General features: G+C 35.8%; 2 protein-coding genes across 2 annotated transcripts in view; both read right to left on the reverse strand.

Moving 5' to 3' along the window:
* Rpb8 (DNA-directed RNA polymerases I, II, and III subunit Rpb8) overlaps positions 1 to 8,504 on the reverse strand; it is a 62,773-nt gene extending 54,269 nt beyond the window's left edge. The window contains exon 1 of the mRNA XM_018453551.1: positions 8,331 to 8,504. Coding sequence (XP_018309053.1) covers positions 8,331 to 8,403 — 73 coding nt within the window. The 5' untranslated portion in view covers positions 8,404 to 8,504. The remainder of the gene's footprint in view (positions 1 to 8,330) is intronic.
* Positions 8,505 to 9,753: 1,249 nt separating this feature from the next.
* Cap-G (Chromosome associated protein G) lies at positions 9,754 to 13,511 on the reverse strand. Its single transcript, XM_018453552.1, has 7 exons — positions 13,301 to 13,511; positions 12,316 to 13,112; positions 11,429 to 11,963; positions 11,006 to 11,305; positions 10,540 to 10,908; positions 9,946 to 10,463; positions 9,754 to 9,868 (listed from the first exon to the last, which is right to left on the reverse strand). Exons 1-7 carry the CDS (start codon positions 13,406 to 13,408, stop codon positions 9,754 to 9,756), a joined length of 2,742 nt encoding a protein of 913 aa, XP_018309054.1. The 5' UTR covers positions 13,409 to 13,511.
* Between the last annotated feature and the right edge of the window lie 7,545 nt (positions 13,512 to 21,056).

Genomic DNA, 21,056 nt, shown 5'->3' on the forward strand with positions numbered 1-21,056 from the left:
TTTGTAGTAACTGTATTACCCATACTTTCTTTAAAAAATAAAGTAAAAGTTACATGATATATAAAACGTAACATTTTTCCTTTTCAAAATGAGTTACGAGAAAATATTAAAAGCTATAAAAGTATCCAAATGGAATTCATTAATGTTAAAAATTGTTGTAAATGTCACAAAACGTGACATTTACACAAAATTGATGCAGTAACGTTCTTTGCAGTGCAATCGCAAAATTTTTTTTTTAATTCTCATTCCGGTTGGCGCATGATACATCCGAGAAACATCCCTGGGTTAATAGAAACCTTCCCCTCCACCCCTTCGAAAAAAAGTCCACGATACACCCATGGTTTTCTCCGTGTATTTTTTTCTTATTTTAAATACACAACTATACACAAATACTTTCCAAAGATGTTATATAACACTTTCAAAAGTGTATATATACGAATCACTTAATAATTATTATATAAAAATGATGAAAATTAACTTCAGACCCGTTGCAAACGATTCGTCGTATGTAGTTAAGCATTGAAAAATGATTGTGTGTATATCAAGAGTTAACAGGATTTCATTTTTAGAGTTTATAGAAAGCTCGTTAAGAAAAAATTAAATTTTTTAACAATATTATTCGTGCATTTTCCGTCAAGAGTTTGGAATATCGTGTATATTTTAATGAATATTCGAAGAAAAAATATGTCGAACGTTTTCAATTGCATAACAATGTCTCACAATCAGGTGGAGGCAGATAAGAAAAAATGGAAGAATTCTTAAGACACACATATCCGTTTAATCTTGCTAATAATAAACGACACCGAGTTAATCGTCGAACAAACGGAAAGGAACAGAGTCTTTGTGCTTGTTCTCTTTCCCCGTTTTTCCATGACCCACTTGCGTCGTCGCCGGGACAAGGAGAAAAGGAGCCGGGAATGAAGGAACGAGCACCGAATGAAATGAATGCACACATTTATTCTCTTCGATGTTTAAACTATGAAGAAAAAAAAAATCACCAATCTCCTTAACTTTTATCTAGACAATATGCGGAGAATATGAGTAGATGTATAATCGAAACAGTCAAAAAATAGTTGCATATTTTACATTATTGTTCATGAAACTTAAAATTAATCTTTTCTAGAAAAGAGTAGGTAATAATTAAGTTGACATTACTTCGACACGTACATCATTAGGAAGCGCGTTATAATGGCGCGTAATAACCAAAGGGTTACCTAATGCTGTTAATGACGTGATGACAAATTTTGAACATGTCGAGATATCGAAGCATTCCAACGCAAACGTGAACAAAATAGACGCATCTTGAAATCTATTTTCTAAAAAGTATTTTGTTAAATAATTTGATATTTTTGTGACAAAAGCGAAAACACGAAGTAATTATACATCAGTTAAAGTGTTAATTATTGGTGCATTTATGAAAAAGATAATGCAGTCGGAATTATAATTACGGAAATAATGTTGAGAATAACGCTTCATTAAATGTGCATTGATTTCACGAATTCTCTTGTGTTTTACACGTTACGAGAAACCACCGTGGAATAGATTCAGCCAGTAATTATTTAATAGCACTTACATTTAATTAGATCGTTAAAGAAACTATTAGCGCGCAGTCAAATCGTCGTCCTAATGTGGCACGTCACAACTTTGAATATCCTCAAAATGGATTTCACGGGATTTCAAGATGCGCCTATTTTGTTCGCGTATGCTCCAATATCTCGGTATATTCAAAATTTGTCACGTCCATTTCCAGTATTAACCGTTTGGGTACTACACGCCATTATAGTGCATATATTTCTTTTAGGGCCGGTTCTTCGGATAAACTATGTGGTAATTTACCTACTGGAAAAAAGAATAAAAGCAAAAGAATAAAAGAATAAGAACATAAGAGAGTAAGACAGTGAACTGAAGATTAGCGAAAAATGGAACAACCCAACCTCAAGATGTCAAGATAGTGTCAACTTAATCATACAACCTACGTATTTCTCAACGGCTAATTGATTAACTTAAAAGATTAATATTTGCTTACGGATATCAAAAATTTTAGCTATTATTATGCAATTGCTTTAACAGCAAATGTAAATGCATAACATGTAAAAGCATGGGATACAATATATAACGGTCGAACATCTTAAACACATCTGTCTTTGTTATAATACTTTTTATAATATTAATACTACAATATAATATGTGAAAGACTCTTTATTAGAGTATACTAAAAGAATAACTCGGCAAAATTGTAAATTTTGCAAGTACCAAAAATTTTCAAAATTAAAACTGTGATCTTTGTGCCGTTCGCGGAATATAATTGCTCATCGCATTGTACGTGCACATGATGAATTTCTGGATCTAAAAATAACATCGAGGAACATACACCGAGAACATCACACATTTCTTGGAGAGAACGAGGAAATTACTATCGCCCGCCGCGCCGACGATTTGTTTGAGTTTCCTGAGTAAATTATTCCAACTATCTCGACGATTGAAATGAAAAAGATAATTTAACTCAAAAATCAATTTTATTTATCAATTTTTATTTATCTAACAAATTTTATAGTATTTGTCATTTGCATTTAAAGGAATAATAGTTTGATTGTATTTACTTGTCTTAATTTGTTAAACTGCTTTACACGCATAATTTATAATTTTGTAATTTAAAATACCCTACAAAAAAGTAGCCTATTCTACATTTTTAATGTTACTATCGCGGTTAAAAACTATTTAATCTTGTTTTTCGGCCTCTGTATCTAATAGTTAGCGAAACGATCGTTATAGTCGTCTATCCAGCAACTATCGAATAACATCAATCTAATCGATAGAGAATATATGCAAAAATCTCTAATGCCCGTTTTTATTAATAATATAAATTAACTTTAATCCCGGTTCAATTTACTCTTCATCTTTTTTTAATTCTTAAAACTAGAAAATGATGAAGAATTTAACTGAGATTAAAATTAAACTACATTGGTAGAAATGAGTTTTTGTTCTAATTATCACTTTGCCCGATTCGCAAACAGATACGAGTGGAAAAAATAGGCGTGCGGCAAAGCAAAGATCTGATTTACACTTGATCCACGTAGACTTCTCCTCAAGGCAATAAAATTTAAAAATCAATTTGAAAACCACCACATAATTTATATCTCCCGATTGCTGGACACATGTCGATCTTAAGATGCCGATTATAAATAAAATTCTTCATTTTAGCTGTTTACGAAATAATTATAAATTTAAAATAATAACACTAGTCTGCGAATTCACATTTTTTGATCTGTCTGAACTAACTTTATCGTTTCCTATAGTTTTTTAAATGTGAAACTTGAATCTGTTTTTAAAATTTTTATCTCTTTGACACCATTTTTCTCAAAATTGTGATGCGATAGCCAAATTTGGAAAACGAATTCATGTTCAACAGACAAAAATACATAAAAAATAGTTAAAATTATTAAAACAATTTTTTCACAGGTTAATGTAATTGATTACTATTGCCATTTGAAACAACTATTGATCAACAATAACAATTAAACCATACGAAACTGTTACATGTTTTTATATATCTAATGTTAGTTGTTTATTTGTGACAATATTAACCGGTTAAGTGGTATTGTAGCATATATGCACAAAAAGAATCCGTGCCAAAAGTGGTATTGTAGCATATATGCACATCTTGAATAACTTCTATATTATTCAACGAATTTGCTTGAAATTTGGTATACTATTGTTTTTTGGGCTTCTGAACTCGATTTTGGCGTCAAATTTGTAAAATTTGATGGCGAACACAACATGGCGACTAATACGTTGAATGAAAATGGCGATTTTTGTATATATATTGCAATTACGTTTTACCCCCGCAGTTAGCTGGTGAACATGTCACGACCCCCAGGGCCAAATTTTGGTATATTTTAGTTCACAATTGACGCCTACCACTTTTGGCACGGAATGTTTTAAAAAGCCTACCACTTAACCGGTTAAAACAATACTCTTTTTTTACACAGACAAAGCGGTACCTTAAATTATAGATTTTCTTTATTCAATTTATATGTATATGAAGATCATTTTACGTTTCTACGGTCGCGAAACGGAATTATGCGCGCATCCTCGCGTCGGCCAAACGAGGGAAGCTCGCGAGATGAAGAAATAAATACGGCTCTTCCATCAGTCGGCGGATGGACGAGTCCAAGCTGACACGCATACGAACGTAAAAGGGGAAAAAGAAAAACGAAACCAGAAAAGAAGAAGACGAAGAACGCTCGTCCTCGCTTTACGACTTGATCCGAAAGCGAAGCCGAAAACGAGCACAAAAACGAGAAAGAGACGACGGAAAAGAAAGAGCGAGCGAGAAAAAGAGATGGAGTATTATTCAGGCGCTCCCTTCTGAGATGACATACCCTCGCGACCTTAGAACTGAGGCTGACCTTGACCGTGTCAACCCCCACCAGCACAACTCACGCGTCCCGGCTGCTTCATAGCTCTCCGCGCAACCCGTTTCACCATCCTCACTGCCTCTCCCCCCTCTCTCACTCTCTCTCTCTCTCTCTCTCCTCAGCTCAGCAACGCAGTCGCGTCATATTACGTGAGTGCCGTGTTGCTCGGAGCTGCTGCTGCTGCTGCGGGCATCCTCGCTGCATCGACCGGTCGTAAGCGAGCACCCGGTTTCATCCCTCACAAAAGAGAGAGGAGGGGAAGGGGGGAGGAGGGAGATAGAGAGAGGAGAAATTCCCCCCTCACTCTCGACATTCTCGTTTTGCAACGCTCGCTCGTCAGCCAGCGATGGGCACTACCCAATTATCGACTCGGAATTCACAATCGCACACCGAAGAGGAGCGCTCGTTGGTCGATATACGCCGTGTATGGTAATAGCGTGTTTTATCGAACGCTGGATGAAAGATGACGCGGCGGGAGAAAGAGATAGGCAAAGAGGGTGATGGGAGGAAGAGCATCCTAGGCTACACGAATGGACCTGTCGCTGACAATCTGGGTTATCTAAATCGGAGATAGCAATCACCGATTTTGTGTATTGTAGTTCTGTCTATAATGTACATTGAACACGAGAAGAGATTTACAATTATAACGGTACGGGATATATTTCTGCATAAAGAAATAATCATCAGGTTAAATTACGGGCACAACTAGAATTTCAAAGGAGATTTGATCAACCGTTATTGGTCATATGATCGAATTGTTCAAATGTAATTTGTTAATTCTTTCTCTGTCTGAGATCTCGGAGCGATTTCTAGCATCCGAGACTACGTTTACACGGACATTCTTAATCGGATTTAATAACATCCATAGTTAGAAAGTGGCCAATCATAGTCATTCCATTATTCAAAGGAATAGCTATGATTGACCAGTTTCGTAACTACAGATGTTATTAAACCCGATTATGAGTGTCCGTGTAAAGGTAGTCAAAAACACGAGACTTGATAAACGGAATGTCATGAATCAAGAAAATGTGTTTTTAATTCTTCTCAACTATTTGTAGAATTGTATATTAGAAGAAAAAATAATAAATATACATTAAGATAAATAACACATCACATTAAAAATTATAACACTTGACAAAATATTCAAAGATTAAAATATCTATCTCAAAACAATTACTATAACGAGTATTCTAAACGCAACCAGACTGAACCAGACTGTTTTCTGTCAATGAAGCATTTTGCTAAATGTTAAGTCAGAAAAAAATTGATTGATACATCGATAATTTTTGAGTGGCAAAGTTAACAGGACACAGCACATACCGCGAAGATCCAATATATCCGGCAGAGAATTCGGTCATGGTCGCCTCTTCCAATCTACGTCACTTTACAAATTCCTCTCTCCCTCTCTCTCTCTCCCCCCCCTCCCCCTCTCTCTCTCTCTCTCGTGGTCCACGAGCGAGTGGCAAAAACATAGAGCGGAAAGGCCGCGGTTATCAGGGTCGCAATGTCCTCCAAGACGAATACATGAAGATAACGCGGATTTAAAAATGTCTTCCGGGATGAAAGAAGAAAGCGCGGGCGGAGGTATTTTTTTACAATAAAAAATAATATGACATATTTTAATTAGAACCAAAATTTTCGAAACAGGGATTATTTTAAGAAATATATCTGAAGATCTCGTGAACAAAGTCGTGATCTCTTTCTCTTTCTCTGGAATTACGGGTTTCAATCTCTATTTATAATCACAAAAAACGTTGATAATACTCGACAACCGCAGAAAAATTTTTAACAATTTGTAAGAATGAAAACTTAAAACCATCATTTTTCAGTAACAACAAACTGAATAAATTTATAAAAGTACAAAAAGACGTTCTCCCAAAGAATTCGAACAAAAACGTTGTATATATTGCAAAGATTGTGATGCAACACACGTAAGAAACAAACGAGTAGGAAGTTAAGTATAAGAATTACCGAACATCGCAATCACATAAATTGGAACACAAATAGTCAATCAATTATTACGGATCACAGAATGAAATATAATCACGAATTCGATTGGGAGAACGTCAAAATACTTGATTCAGAAAGAATATTAAACAAACGGTTAATATCTGAAAAAGTACACATACATGCAAAAAAATGGATTTAACTTCAGACACGGATGGACCGCATCATTGCTTTATGCATCTATGTTAAATAATTTAACATAACTAATAATTCAATATTGATTGATAATAATTCCACTACATAATTTTACGTATAATGTTACTGAGGTTCATAACTTATTCTATATTTTTTCTTGACTCTTCAATTTCTTTTATTAAATTAAATTTATAACTCTAATCAGTAACTTATATTCCAGCAGCATACTGTCTTGATATCTTATATTTATTATATGACTTATTGTTTTCCCTCGATCTGACCTTTGACGATTTAAACGCTCGTTAGACTTATTCGACACTTCGAATTGCTTAAGCGCAGTTAAATCAGTTCCGCATAAAATGTACGACAGTGGAGATGAGTTGCTTGCCGCTTATTTGGTTGAATTTAAGTATTTGAATTTGAATTACAGATTCCACTACAGTTTTGGCAACCTGTGAGTGACTCTACCTTGTCCGTTCGCGAAATCTAATGTAGAATAAGAATATTGTTGAAGAAGACTCCAAAGAGAGTCGAAACGTTCAATGAGTTCTCAAAACTTTAAATAAAGAAGACATCTGTACATCAAATGGAGTAACAATTTTACTTGATAAAATTTTTTTTTTGCGCACCTCCTTCCTCGTTGACTCTCAGTAGCCTAGATTATTTTCGTTTTTGTTATTTTAAACATTAATAGGTTTTGAAAAACAAATTTCGATTTTGCATTCATAGTCCGTTCCTATTTTAATAGCGTTTTTCATTGGCAAAACTAGTGCGCATTCAACGCACTTTAAAGCCGTTGTACACAAATCAACGTAAAAGATGTATGTTTAATAAAAATATAGAAACGAATTAAAAACTGCGAAATCCTCAATTCATTTTATCGTGCTATTTGATAAGATATACATTGGGCATTTTATCAGTTGAAATATCCTACTTTTACATTCAAATCAGAGTAATGTATAACAGCTTTGTGCACTGAGTGCGCACCAGTTCTGCCAATGGAAAACGCTATAAGACTGTCTCGAGTATTATTTTAACCTCTACACTGAGAGAAAAATGTACTAAATTTTAATAAATAACTATTTGAATAGTACTAATACAACATTTATTTACGGAAAATAAATATTTGTTAAATAAAATATAATAATAGGTAAATCAAATTAATACTTCTTGTACCAAATAAGTATATGTTTACATTTAGTAAATATTCAATTGGCACTATTCGAATAAAATTTAGTACATTTTTCTCTCAGGCTGCGTTCCACTTAACGCTCGCAACGCTCGCGAGCATCGTTCGTCCTTATTTAACATTTGATAAACGACAAGGATGAAATGATTCAACGAGCGTTGTGAGCGTTAAGTAGAACGCAGCCTCAGTGTATTATCTACGTTCGAATAACCCGCCATTGATACATCCGCGCCGGTTGACGGTTCATGTTGGTTCATATCATATGTGCCGATCGACGAGCGGGATCAGTGTCACCGCACCGGTGTCATGCAGATTATCCTTTTCTCGATCGACGTTGCAGCCATCGGTTCACATCGACCATACCACAGTGAATAAAGCGGATAAGATAAAGATTTGAGGATTTCGAGACAAGATCGAGAACGCTCAGCTGTTACACCATGTGCTCGTGATGTTGCCGGCGCTATCGGCAAGATCGAGCAGCTCGTCAGACGCTATCATTCTGGCAATGAAAATGGCGCGCGCATCACCGCGGCAAGTCGAAACGCGAACGCGCCGAAATGTAAACTCTGATATGAACTCACCCCTGTCGAATTTCTTGCCCTCCGGATCAATGTCCTTCACGTTGAAAATATCTTCGAACAACACGCCCGCCATGTTGCTGACATACGACTGCACCGCGCTCTGTCGACGACGTCAAGTAGATAAAATGCTGCCAGGTGCGTACAAATACCTAACTTTTCGCGAGACCTTATGATTTATTTCGATTCTGAAATACAAAGTCTACGAGTTAATTTTTGGCTGTAAAGCAATTCGATAAATTAAAATCTTGTTTAAATATGTTTATAAGATAAAAAGTTTCGTAAAAATTTTTCTTTCTACAATAAAAATTTTTTTTCACAAAAAATTTTATTCTTTAAAACTTACGGAATTTTTAAATTTAATACAGCTTTAATATTTGCTTTGTTGTCATAATACGTCTGCGATGTTTCCATGAATCATACGTCTCTCGTGCATTACTCATCTTCATCAAAGACCTTTTGCGACGAGTAAATAGCATTAATGACATAAATTGTTTTAAAAATAGAAATTTTAATTAAAAATAACTAACAGCATCTTCTTTCATATAAAACATGCGCTAAAAAATAGAAATTGAAGGAAATGCTTGATTTTAAGAAATCGTTGCAGACACACATAAATAAACATCTGCAATTTCTATCAATACCAAAAACTAAAACAGTTCCTTATCTAAAAAATGAGATATTTTATTTTACGAAATGACGAGACGTAATGGTTGATGTCTTTCGATTCTATATCTTATGCCTTATTGATGAACCTTACCCATATTAATAATAGTACCTACTCATTTCAAAGATGAGATATTCGATATACTGCGCATGATAAAAAAAATATTTCTTTCACTATAATACTACGAAAAAAAATAGGCGATAGTTTTGTCTCTATTTACGTCTATACGTAAATAGAGACGTCGGCCTCAATCTCGATAGATTTGGAAACGGAAAAACGTACGCATGAATAACCTTGCGAAACTTCGTCGAGGCCATCGTTTACGCGAGGAAATGGTTCCAAAGCCGAAGATCAATGCAATTAGGAATTAACGACGTTTACTGGATTATCTGGACGGCCTTGATGCTTATGAACGTGCCGATAGAGAGAGCCACTAAATGGACTATCAGTTTTTACGCAGCATCGCTGTGCGGATTACATTTTTACGAGTGTCGGGAAAATCGTATCGTGCGTCAATACAATGACACATTAACACGGTGCATTACGTAAAATTTAGGATTTCATAATCTTAGTATCTTAGGCAATACGGAATAAAAAAATCTTCATCTTCCAATATATTTAGTAATGAAAAAAAACTTATAATTACTGGTTTTTTTAAAGAATTATTAAATGAGATAACGTTATAACTTAAATTTAATTTTAATATTTTCAAGAATTAGGATTCCCTTTATTTAATAAATATAAATACATATTATATAATTACGATTCGCTGTCACTATCATCTTCCGTATTAATCCCTGTTTCTTCGGAAGGTATCTCTAATTTTTGTTTAAATTGCTGAATATATTTAAGCAACCGTTTATCAGCATTTAAATTATGATTTTGTATCAAAAATTTGATCAGAGAAGTATTTGAAAGACTTGATACAGAAATATGAAAGATAAATGACATACCATTTTTGTAACATTCTTAATGGCTTTTTGCAGATTTTGTTTCGATAGGTTATCATCCTCAAGTTGAATGCATAAATCTGTTAAAGATCTAATAAGAATTTCTTGATCTATTTTGCTTTCCGGATTTAAAATCTCAGCCAATATAGCAAAGGCAAGATTATTATGTGTGTAAAACGTTTGTCCACTGTTCTTCTGAGAACCTCGTTTCGTTAAACCCAGTATAAACCTAGATACGTGATACGCATTAATCTCCCGTAAAGGGCTAATGTCCGGTGCGTTACAAAGAACCTGCAGAGTTGGGAAGTATGCGTTTTCAAGCATTTCTTGCGCATCAGGTACGCGCCCTACAAAACAGTCAAAAAAAGCGCTCAAGCATTGACGAAGATAAATGTCGTCGACGTTGACTGGATTATAGCACATAATTATCAGGCGCGATACTAGATTACTGCTATTTATTCGTTGATTGAGCAATAATTTGCAGAGTCCTTCTGCTGCAGTAGTGCGTAAACCTTGATTCTATAAATTTTCAAATATAATTACTACTTAAATATCTTATTCAATTTGAGCAAAATTCAAAGATATTGTTACTTACCGCGTTGGTTAGCAACCCTGTTAAGATTTTAATGAAATTACAAGGACCTTCCTCTATTTCAGTCCGCTTACTTATAGAAATGTCCTCATGTGTACTATCCTCATGTGTATACAGTGAACGAGTCTTTTCAGATCTATTGTGTACGGAATTGTTTTCTGGAGTTTGCAATATATCAAAATATTCCAAACCATACACCAGCAAGAGATCAAATATTGCCATTAAAGAGACTACCCATATTTCTTGATTTTCTTGCTCAAGAGAAAATTGATAAAAAAATATCATTATGTGTTTCTTAGCTAATTCTTTGTCCAAGATACAATAAACACATAACGTCTTTAGCGCTAATATATGTACATTATCGTGAGGATGCTAAAACGATAAATTAGATTAAGAGAGACAATAAAATATAATGCACATTTTTACAAACACATGCGCTCGCCCACACGTGAAATTTATGCGTACTTACATCAAGACTGTTTAAAACAAAACACATCAAACTTCTGAGTGTAGGCGTTAATACGCGAATAGATTGTATTGCAACATATAAAATATCAAGGCATTTAACCATAGTTACAGTATCATTTTTCTCTTCCCGCATATTATCCTCAGTTATTATAGTTTCGGGTGTATTACATAAACGGTTTATTTCCTCTTTCAAAGTGTTAATCTTTTCTTTAAGCTTATCAGCTTGTATAAAATTCTGATCCTTGATCGATTGATACAACTCCTCTTCGAGTTCTATTACGTCAACTTTTAATCTAGCTTTCTACAATCAAATTGTTAGGAAAATAAAACATTTATAGACATAGAGAAGTCTCTTATATTATCTAATAATTTTTTTTTCATTATTTACAGATATATTTTAACGGTACCATATTTTAATACTCACTCGCATGTTGTTCTCATGCTGTTGCTCTGCAGTAATTTGCTGAGTGACTGCATTTTCTTTCAAAGGTAACCTAATCTCGCTAATAACATTAGCAACAGCATTCAGCATATTGCTGGCATCTGGTATCACTTTTGCTAAATGACTCACTAGACACTCAATTATTTTAGTGGAGCAATGATCGCTCATTAAAGTGTCTATTATCACTTCGTTTAGATTCTTCCTGCCTACCTCGTCTGAGAGATCATACATTGTAGATATTTCAAAAAGTTGTAATAGAATAAACTTGTGACTCTCTGTTTCCCACGTCTCATGTGATTGAGAAGATATGAAAGCAACAAAATCATGTATATATTTGCAGAACTCTGATAACTCTGGAATCATTAATTCTAACTCTTCTATAGCAGAAACATGATGAAGATGCTGTATTACACACTTCCAATATAAAACATTTTCATTTGTTAAACTCGTCAAAGGAATCAATCTTGTATTCTTATCTACTGGCACTTGCTTCAATAAAGTGTCTAAACCAACATTTCTGTATAAAAACAATATTTACTAAGAATATATATATGTATACATAAATGGTATGTATTACTTTATCAGATACATGGTAGAGCGAGGCTATATATATATAATATATATATATATATATTCCATCATTTTCAACTTTAAATGCAAAAATTTACGATAGCAAACAATATCTCTTTGCAGTGACATGCTTATAATTACATTAGACAATTATGATTGCCCCTTGAAGGCACAATCTTTAAACAGTCAACATGTTCTATTCAGAAACATAAACATTATTGCTAGAAATGGACGAAAAAGCTCCGCTCTACCCTATACTATTTTCTTTATGCTTTATTTTTCTTAGAAGAAATACTTACTTGAACAATATCTGTAAAGCTAAAGTTGCAGACTCTGTTCCTATTCCTACATCTAATGCATGAATAAGACTCATATACTCTCCTTTGAAATATCTTAACCATGCTGGCAATAAAACATTATTTACACATGTTCTAACACTCTCGGATCTATCTTTGAGACCATCCTTTAATAAACATTCTCTTTGTTCAATAGTCAAGGAACGCACTGTAATTTTACTGATAAATTCATATGCTTTTTTACGAACAGAATCATCAATATCTCGTGTTCTTATAAATGCAGCCTGTAAAGTTTTCTGATTTTTGCCCATAGTAGCAAGAACCGCTTTACGAACTTCAACATTTGGATCTCTAGATACATGAAAGAGATACATTTTTATCACAGGACACTGTTCATCTGATGGATCCTGCAATCTGTACAAGGCAAAAACAGCCTGTGCTCTGACTTTAGGTGACTTGTCCAATAATCGATCCATCATACTGACTGTAATTTGGTCACACAAATTGTCGTCGATGAAAGCGTTATCGCCCATAGAGTTTAAAAGCATATTTAGAAAATGACATATACGAAATCTTACTCCTTTATCCTTAGCATTGTGACTCGATAAAAGAAACTCAAATAATCTGCTAAGAAATGGTGAGATTGGTTCTACGGATTCATTGTCCAAGGATGGATAGAAACTCATACAGAATTTAGCACAAAACTCTAATGTGTTTACAACATATGGATGTTGTTGTGGTGTTGAAAGAGGCACCTTCAGACACCAGACAAAATGTTTCCAAAATGTATCTAAATCAGTCTAAAAGAATCAATAGATCATAAAATACTATTATTTATTTCAAGAGAATAAATGTATATATGTAGCAAATATTATTCTAAAATTATTCTAATCAATTGAATGAAAACTTTAAATCAACTTTGTAAAATCAATACTATTTCAAGAAAGCAAAATCAAAATGTACCGAAAGAAGCATTAGAGAGACTCACCCTCTCATACAACTTTGTAAGCTTTTTTATATACTGCGGATGATCAGTTTTATTTAATTGCACTTTGTGAAATATGTCTTTCATATTATCTTTGATCGCCGGAGCCATATTTATCTGTTGACGTAGAAAATGATAGAAAACTCCAGGAATTGCAACAGCTAAATATTCTACCTACACAATCCTGCACACAAACGTATACGTTAACTTTTCAAATAAGCATCAATAAGCGTTCAAAGCGTCTACGCGATCACAGTGTCATCTATTTATCAGTCCATCAGACTCATTGACATTTAAGTTTTGATCGACGAATCATAAAAACAATCTATTAAATTTATCGCCATCTTTTAGATCTCATTTGAGTTTATTATCTTACAATTTCATTCGATCGCTAAAGTAGGAATCGACTATACCAAAATTATTTATATTATTAGCACCAACAAAATACTTACTTAATAAAGACCTGGCAAATTATATGTATAATATATTTATGTAAAACTAAATAATATTCGATTTTTATTAAAAACTGTCATTTTAATGTTAAAGAGCCGCTTGGTTATCTGGAGTATATACATACGTGCGTACCTAAAGTGTACAGTACCGGTACATCGTGTTTTGATACATTACGCAGTAATGTACACCTTAGATACGCACGTACATACTCCAGATAACCAGATGTACCAAAATTAATTAATTATATAATTTTTTGAGATCATCAACCGAAATTTAAATATCATGGTATAATTTATATCTATATGTATTTTATACAAATTTAAAAGCCTCATACTTTCTTGAGAATATTAATTTCTGCTTGCAAATTTGAATAATTTGTTATTATCATTATTTCTTTTTATTATTTGAATATCTCTCAACAATAATAACAATAAAAACTATATAACACAAAAGATATAACGATAATATAATAATTGCATTATATAGCGTAATTGTTTCTACAATTATAGTTACAATTGCGAAAATGATGCGACATTATTGCATTAACCCTTAAAAACTTTCGGGTTAATGCAATACCTAGACCTTTTTATTTCCAAGATTAGAACTTTTTTTGTTTTTGAAAGGTGGCTATATATACCGTCTCAGGTCAGAAAATAAGTTTTATGGTTTTTTATCTTTATATTTCATAAAACTTTAGATAATTTGCGAGGAGGATTTCAGGAAATATCAGGTATTGAAAATTAAGTGCCATTATATTTATTATTATAATTATATTATATTATATGTATACTCCCAAGTGTAGTGGCATTTAAGATAGTTTTTTTGCTGGTGTAATCAATGTAAATTATAATATATTTTTGCTCCAATGGCCTTGATTTTGATAAATGTTATGCAGGTCATGATTCTGAACAATATTTAAGAGGTTTTAGCCATCCATCGGACACCTTGAGTAATTAATACTAATGCCGGCGGTACTGTAATTTTCAAGCCTTATAACTCAAAAAGTACTTAATGAAAAAATATTTCATTATAGTATTTTGAAAAGCTCTCGAGATAAGCTACAAAAATATGTAATGAAAAATGAAGGGTTCCATTTAAAAAATTAAAAGTAAGTGCCCTGACCTTGACAACGCCATCCAAGGTCAAATCAATAATACCATCTTATGTCCCCCTCGAAGTCAAAAACTTTTATCTGAAACATTTTTCGGTTTAATGTTTCCGAGATATTTCAATGGAGCTTTTAACGGGATACCGTGTGGATGTGTGCGTGCGTGCGTGCGTGCGCGCCCATGTGTATGTGTGTGTGTAACCATTTATGTAATATAATTACAATAATTGTAATAAATAAATTTGTATGCCAATGTTAATTCTAGAAATTTACATTTTTGGTGCATTTTTGTTTCAATTTATTCAACAGAAAATGTTTTTTTTCCAAAATGAATTTCAAATTTTCTTTATTTTTATCCTTTTAAATAATTATATTTTTTAAAAAATACAATAATGCAGTATTTTTTTCTGAATGTTCGCAGTTTCTACTTTTCAAAATGCATTTTTAAAATATTTTTGTAACTTATGTACGAAAATTAAGAATTTTTAAACAAAATGTTTTTTTCGAAACTATAGTTTACTTTATAGCTTATAATTTTTTTATTAAGGATACGTACATTTGCTTGGTACCGTTATATTCCTTATTGTCTGGCGTTCCAATTGAAAAAAATTTGCTAAAATATGTTCATTTTTATGAATGTTCTGAGCAATCAAAGTTGGCTTGGGTATGCCGTTCCAAGTGTGGCGTTTACGTTACAAAAGGGGTCAAAGTGTATTTAAGGATTAATTTATATATGCGACCGTTAATTGTCGATCAAAGAGGAAATAAGATAAGGAAAATGGGAGGCCGCTCTATTAATTATGTATTTTTTATTTAACATCAAAAGTAATGACACTTGGGTTGTATTTGTATCAGTTTGCAATGTAATTTAATCCACGTGTGTATATTGTGTGTATGTGTACGCGTGTGTACGTGCACGTGTTGCGTGTAAAAACAAAATTCATCGAATAATAATTATAAATTACGAAAAAGAGAATCGTCCATTAGAATTATATAAATAACTACTGAACGATGTATATAATAAAGTGTCACTTCCGAACATCTCTCGATCTATAACCGGGTGTTTCTCTACACGCGATGTATAAGGTGTATGGACGTGTGTGGCATGTACGCGACGCTTCAAATGCAAAAAAGACAAAAAAGAAACGGAAAAGAAGAGTATGGTAAACCCATGACATAAAAAAACGTTCCCTTCTATAAGAACGAGATCGTTTTTCGAGGTCGAGGTTACTACCATTCGCGCGCGCGATCTACTTATTCGTTTTTAATTATTTAAAATATGTACAGTATATTAATAAAACGTCATCCGCCTTCGCCTCTTCCTTCTTCTTCTTTTTTACTTTTTTTTTTAAAGATTTTCCTTAATCATTCAATGATTCCGACGCGGTATGCGGCGGGCTGTGCAGGCGCGCAGCATCAAAATCCACCAGGGATTTTCCTAACGAATGCTAAAAATTCTCAAGTTTTTTTTTTTCGAATTGTGAGGAAAACGAAAGAATTATGTTTCTCATGAATTGAGTGTGTATACGGGTGTGCATGTATGTATCTCGATCGCGGAGAGACTCACGACTCTCTCTCTCTCTCTCTCTCTCTCTCTCTCATCTCCCCTCTCTCTCTCTCTCTCGCTCTCTCTCTCTCTCGCTCTCGCTCTTTCTTTCTCTCTCGCTTTCATCTTCGAAAAACGAAGAGCTGCGCATGGAGCACCACGTGCCACTTGTCACTTTGTCCGGAAACACGCGGGAAAGAACAGAGAAACGAATGCGATAGTCGCATCTAACGATTGATCCACCTCTAAATCGCGCGCGCAAATATATGAAAGCGTAACACTGTTCTGCACTCCATGGATAAGCTTGATGCATGCGCGTGAATAAGCATGTAAGCGCGGCGTCGTCCCGCTCAGTCCACCGCAAAAGAATCGTGTGGTCTTAGACCGAAACTTGCTCTCCTGCCTGCCGTATCTATTTTCAACCACTGCGTTTTTCTCTTTCTCTTCTTCCTCCTTCTTTTCTTCCCCTCTATCGTCGCATCTCTTCTACTTTGTCCTTCATCTCTTTTTTTTTTGTTCGCTTATACGTACTTTGTTTTTTTTTCTTCAACAACACGATCTAGACTAAACCATATATAATAATTACATCTAATAATATCTTATTGTAACATGTATTATTATTATTATTATTTATCATTATTTATTTATTCTTACTATTATGTTATTAATAATAATTAAATTATATTAGCCTAAAGTAAAGAGGCTGCGCACGACGGCAAAGCTTTTTTTGGGCTCCTACGGCTCCCCGGACACGGAACACCCTGTCGACAACGCTGCGGATCCTCTCCGTAGCTTCAAAATTATCCATCGCTCTCTTTCTCTTCTCGCATACATACGCACAGATACATGACCCTCTCTTTCATTCTCTCTCATTTCCTCCCCCTCCTCCCTCCCCCCTCTCTCTCTCGTCATCCTGTATTTTCGCACGCACACCCATACTGGAAAAACGGTGATTCACCGAAAGTGACAATCGCGCACGAAACGTCTTAAATCTCCGCATTTTCGTTGTGACAGAAGCGATCGATCTACGACGAAGAGATAAAATCGAGCTCTACTCCAAATTCCGGCTTGGCTGCGTCTCTTTCTTCTAAGTTACAGCTTCATCTATAAAACAGGCATAGCAGCTGGAGAAGTGATAGTAGTTAATTGGGATCGGCTGTCAATCGATCTGGAAACGCCGTGGCTGAATAACGTCCGAATCGATAGACCTCTCGCGTATTATTGATCTCGATGACAGCTGGTGAATAGTTGTTCGAAACGTCGCCAATTCCAGTTCCCGACATACGGATTCGTGCGCGTCTATCCGACGCCTTTCCTTCTCGCCCCCGTGACTCGACTCGAGAGAAAAATGCATATATCACGCGACACAAAGCGACGCGACGCGACATTCCCTTTAGACATCTCTCTCAGAGATGTCTTTTAAACGTCTTTCAGCTAATCGATGCTGCGGGACACGGTTCGCGCAACCTCCCGCGCGCGTAACAGAGAAAAGTCGCGAGAGGCCGAAGGAACGCGCGCGTCATCTCCGTCGTCTCCGTCGTCTCCTTTCGTATTCCACGTGTCCACTCGTAGCGAGACTCGAGGCAACGGCACCGAATGGAGGGAACCGGCGAAGGAAGAACCGTCTCGCGTTTATGCGCATACAGGACACCTCGGGAGAACACCTCGATTATTGAACACTTAGGGTAGTTTTGGGGCCTGGACCGCCGAGCGAGCGCGTTACATCTCCGCTCATCGATCCGCGTTCGCGTACGCCTGCATAATCTTGCTCAACGCGATTTCCTCGCGGTTACTATACATATAATATGTCGTTGTAACAATATAACCGCCATCGCTCCATTCTCTTTGCAAAGCAATACAGTTACATATACGTATAAGCGTGCTCATCACGACGCACTAACAAAAAATGCTATTGATTCGCAAAGGAAACGGAATGATTGCCGTCCGATCGCTACGAGTGTCTTTAATCACGACTCCTTTAATGATAAATGACTCGAAGCAACTTTTCAAGCACGATTATCCGCTCAGATATCATCTACCGTTAAAGGAAACTCCGTTCGTTGAGAAATTCTTATTCTGCGGACCCTCTCGCCAATGAGCAGCGCAATCGCGCGCAATAGGACTGAGAAAAAACTCCCGAGGGAAACGAGAAGAGAGAATATATATTCGGTTGCGAGATTACATCGATGAGAAGTCTCGGATCGTCCCGGCCCGAAAAAAGTCGCGTGGCAGGCATTTTAAGTCACGGTTGTGTTATTTCGACACTACACGCACAACGCACATACATGCGCTCACATATCTCACATAAAACACGGACAGCGCGCTCGCCGGTTGGCTGACAGAAATCGCGAATTCGCTGCTATACAGGGCGTTCCGCGTTGTAGGGGGGTCAATGATTTTTAATTTATAGCGAGCTGTCCCGCTCTGGCATTTTTAATCTATGAAAAACTAAGAGAAGGAATTTTTATATTCTTCATTTAGCTTTTATCTAAGTAAGAGCGTTTCTTTTTTTTCATTTCTTCTGTTCCGCGCGCGGCCCTTCTCTTCCTGTTACAGTCTGCACAGTGCATCATAATAATACAAAGTATCCACGGTATTCGGCGTTCGTCGTTTTATCCTTCCTTATTGAATATTTCTTTCTCTCTCCCTCTCTCTCATTCACTCTCTCTCCCTCCCCCACTTCTCTCTCTCTCTCTCTTTCTCTCTCTCTCTCTCCTTTCTCTCTTTATTCCTCTACGCGCGAGCATTAATCGACAACATTTCGTAATTTATTAATTTTCTCGGTGGCATGCAGTAGATTCTCCTTTTTTTTCTTGTTTATCCGATTCGCTGGCAACCGGACCGCGACCTTTCATTGTTCTACTATCCACACGTGTAATTAAATAACGTATCGCTTATTAGTCCGTCAATCGGTATATAGTGATTTAATTGAGTTATTGTATATATACTGTCCACATATCTTCGCCCACACGTTGTCTCTTTCTGCCTCCTGCTGCTCGATGTCGATAAAATGAACCTTCCCGCTCTGTTAGAACCAACCTCAGTATCCTTTCTCCCGTTCTGCCTCCTCATGTGTATCGCGTGTGTTAGTGTGATATTAACCTCACGCTAAAAATTGTAACTACTGAAACTACGCAATACGTTTTTTGCCGTTTTTTTTTCCTGATAGCTATGCGGATTAAGACTCGAAACCGAACGTATGTAGTTTATTAATAATAATAAATACTGAGAATGCGGTTTTATTTAATTATATTTTATTATTTATTTCATTTAATTATATATCATAACTCTCTCTTTCTCTTTCTCTCTCTCTCTCTCGCTCGCTCGCTCGCTCTCTCTCTCTCTCTCTCTCTCTCTCTCTCTCTCTCTCTCTCTCCCTTTTATTTTAGTTATTTTATCATGACGTATAACTATAGATCATACCCGATATTTGTCATATCAGGTCCTTCGTTACAATTAACAATTAATTTTCGTACGAAGTATTTCAGTGTTACGCGAAATTCCTAAGATTTTTTTTTAACGATTCTTCTGTTACATTGAGCACTTTTTTGTTTGCTCTTTCGCATCGATCTCTGATCCTTTCGTTTTTCAGTGAGTCTCTCGTCTTCCAAATAAAGTTCTTTTCAATGGAGGACGTGTTGTGTGTGCTGATCTTAGCATACCGATATTTTGCGCGCATTGATCGATGATCAATGAAAGCCTATTATGAAGTTTCTTAGTAACGCAAAGATGTCTACGATAATACGCCACTAATAGTAAGAAGTCGCATGAATGTAGTAAATCGCATTCGACATACATAAAGACGCACGTGATTCCGTGATTCTCTATCGCGCGTAAACGCCCCGTCTTTCTCGAGTATGTCCATTTCCGCTGCCGTTACAGATTTCCGTTCTCGTTGCCATTTCAACTTCCTTTTTGCATTTCGTCGTGTTATCACGATTCTTTAGGCCTGACACTCGTACATCAGTCGTGCTGCGGTATATCAGTCAATTCGGCGATTTTCTATTTCATTCTCTCGTTCCTTCGTTCCATCTTCGAGCGACGCTCGCAGAATATATATCCCATACAAAATTTGACAACGGCAGCATCAGTCGTCATCTGGAAATAAACTCCGTAATCGTGTTGTAGTCGGACGCGGAGCGGAAAGTGCGGTTTCTCGATCAGCATCGTCTCCATGATAGGAATGATGGAATTCCCTCGACGATGTGCCTCCTCCATCGATGGTCTCTCGAACACCGGATCAATTTTTGAGACTGCGAAATTCGACACGCGCGTGCAAGCAATTGGCAGCAAAGCCAGAACGACGAGCGTGCTCATTGTACCTCGCGCTGTATCTATATAGCACTAGAGGGTCTTCGTGTCTGTATAATAATCTCGCGCCTCTTTTATCGTGAGGGCCAGCGCAAACTTGGCGCGTCCTTCGTTGTTCACCCGTTGCTCTCTTGACACGTGATTTAGACTGACCCAGTAGCACATCCCTTGTGAAATGTGTTACATCTGTTCAACAGGAGTGATTTACTTATTTTTCTTTTTCTTTTTTTTCAAGTATATCTCTCTCAGGTGTGAGTAGGCGTCTCATTCTTTCTCAAACACTTTCTCTCTTTCTTTCTCACACATACTCTCTCTCTCTCTCTCTCTCTCTCTCTCTCTCT

Source organism: Mycetomoellerius zeteki, unplaced genomic scaffold (genome assembly GCF_001594055.1).
Source record: "Mycetomoellerius zeteki isolate Tzet28-1 unplaced genomic scaffold, Tzet1.0 scaffold39, whole genome shotgun sequence".
Lineage (NCBI taxonomy): Eukaryota > Metazoa > Arthropoda > Insecta > Hymenoptera > Formicidae > Mycetomoellerius > Mycetomoellerius zeteki.

Coding starts and splice junctions, on each gene's coding strand:
- Cap-G (XM_018453552.1), bottom strand. CDS start 13,408: ATGGCTCCGGCGATCAAAGATAATATGAAAGACATATTTCACAAAGTG. Junction 11,306..11,428: donor AGCATGAGAACAACATGCGA/GTGAGTATTAAA, acceptor ATTTGATTGTAG/AAAGCTAGATTAAAAGTTGA. Junction 9,869..9,945: donor AAGAATGTTACAAAAATGGT/ATGTCATTTATC, acceptor ACAAAATCATAA/TTTAAATGCTGATAAACGGT.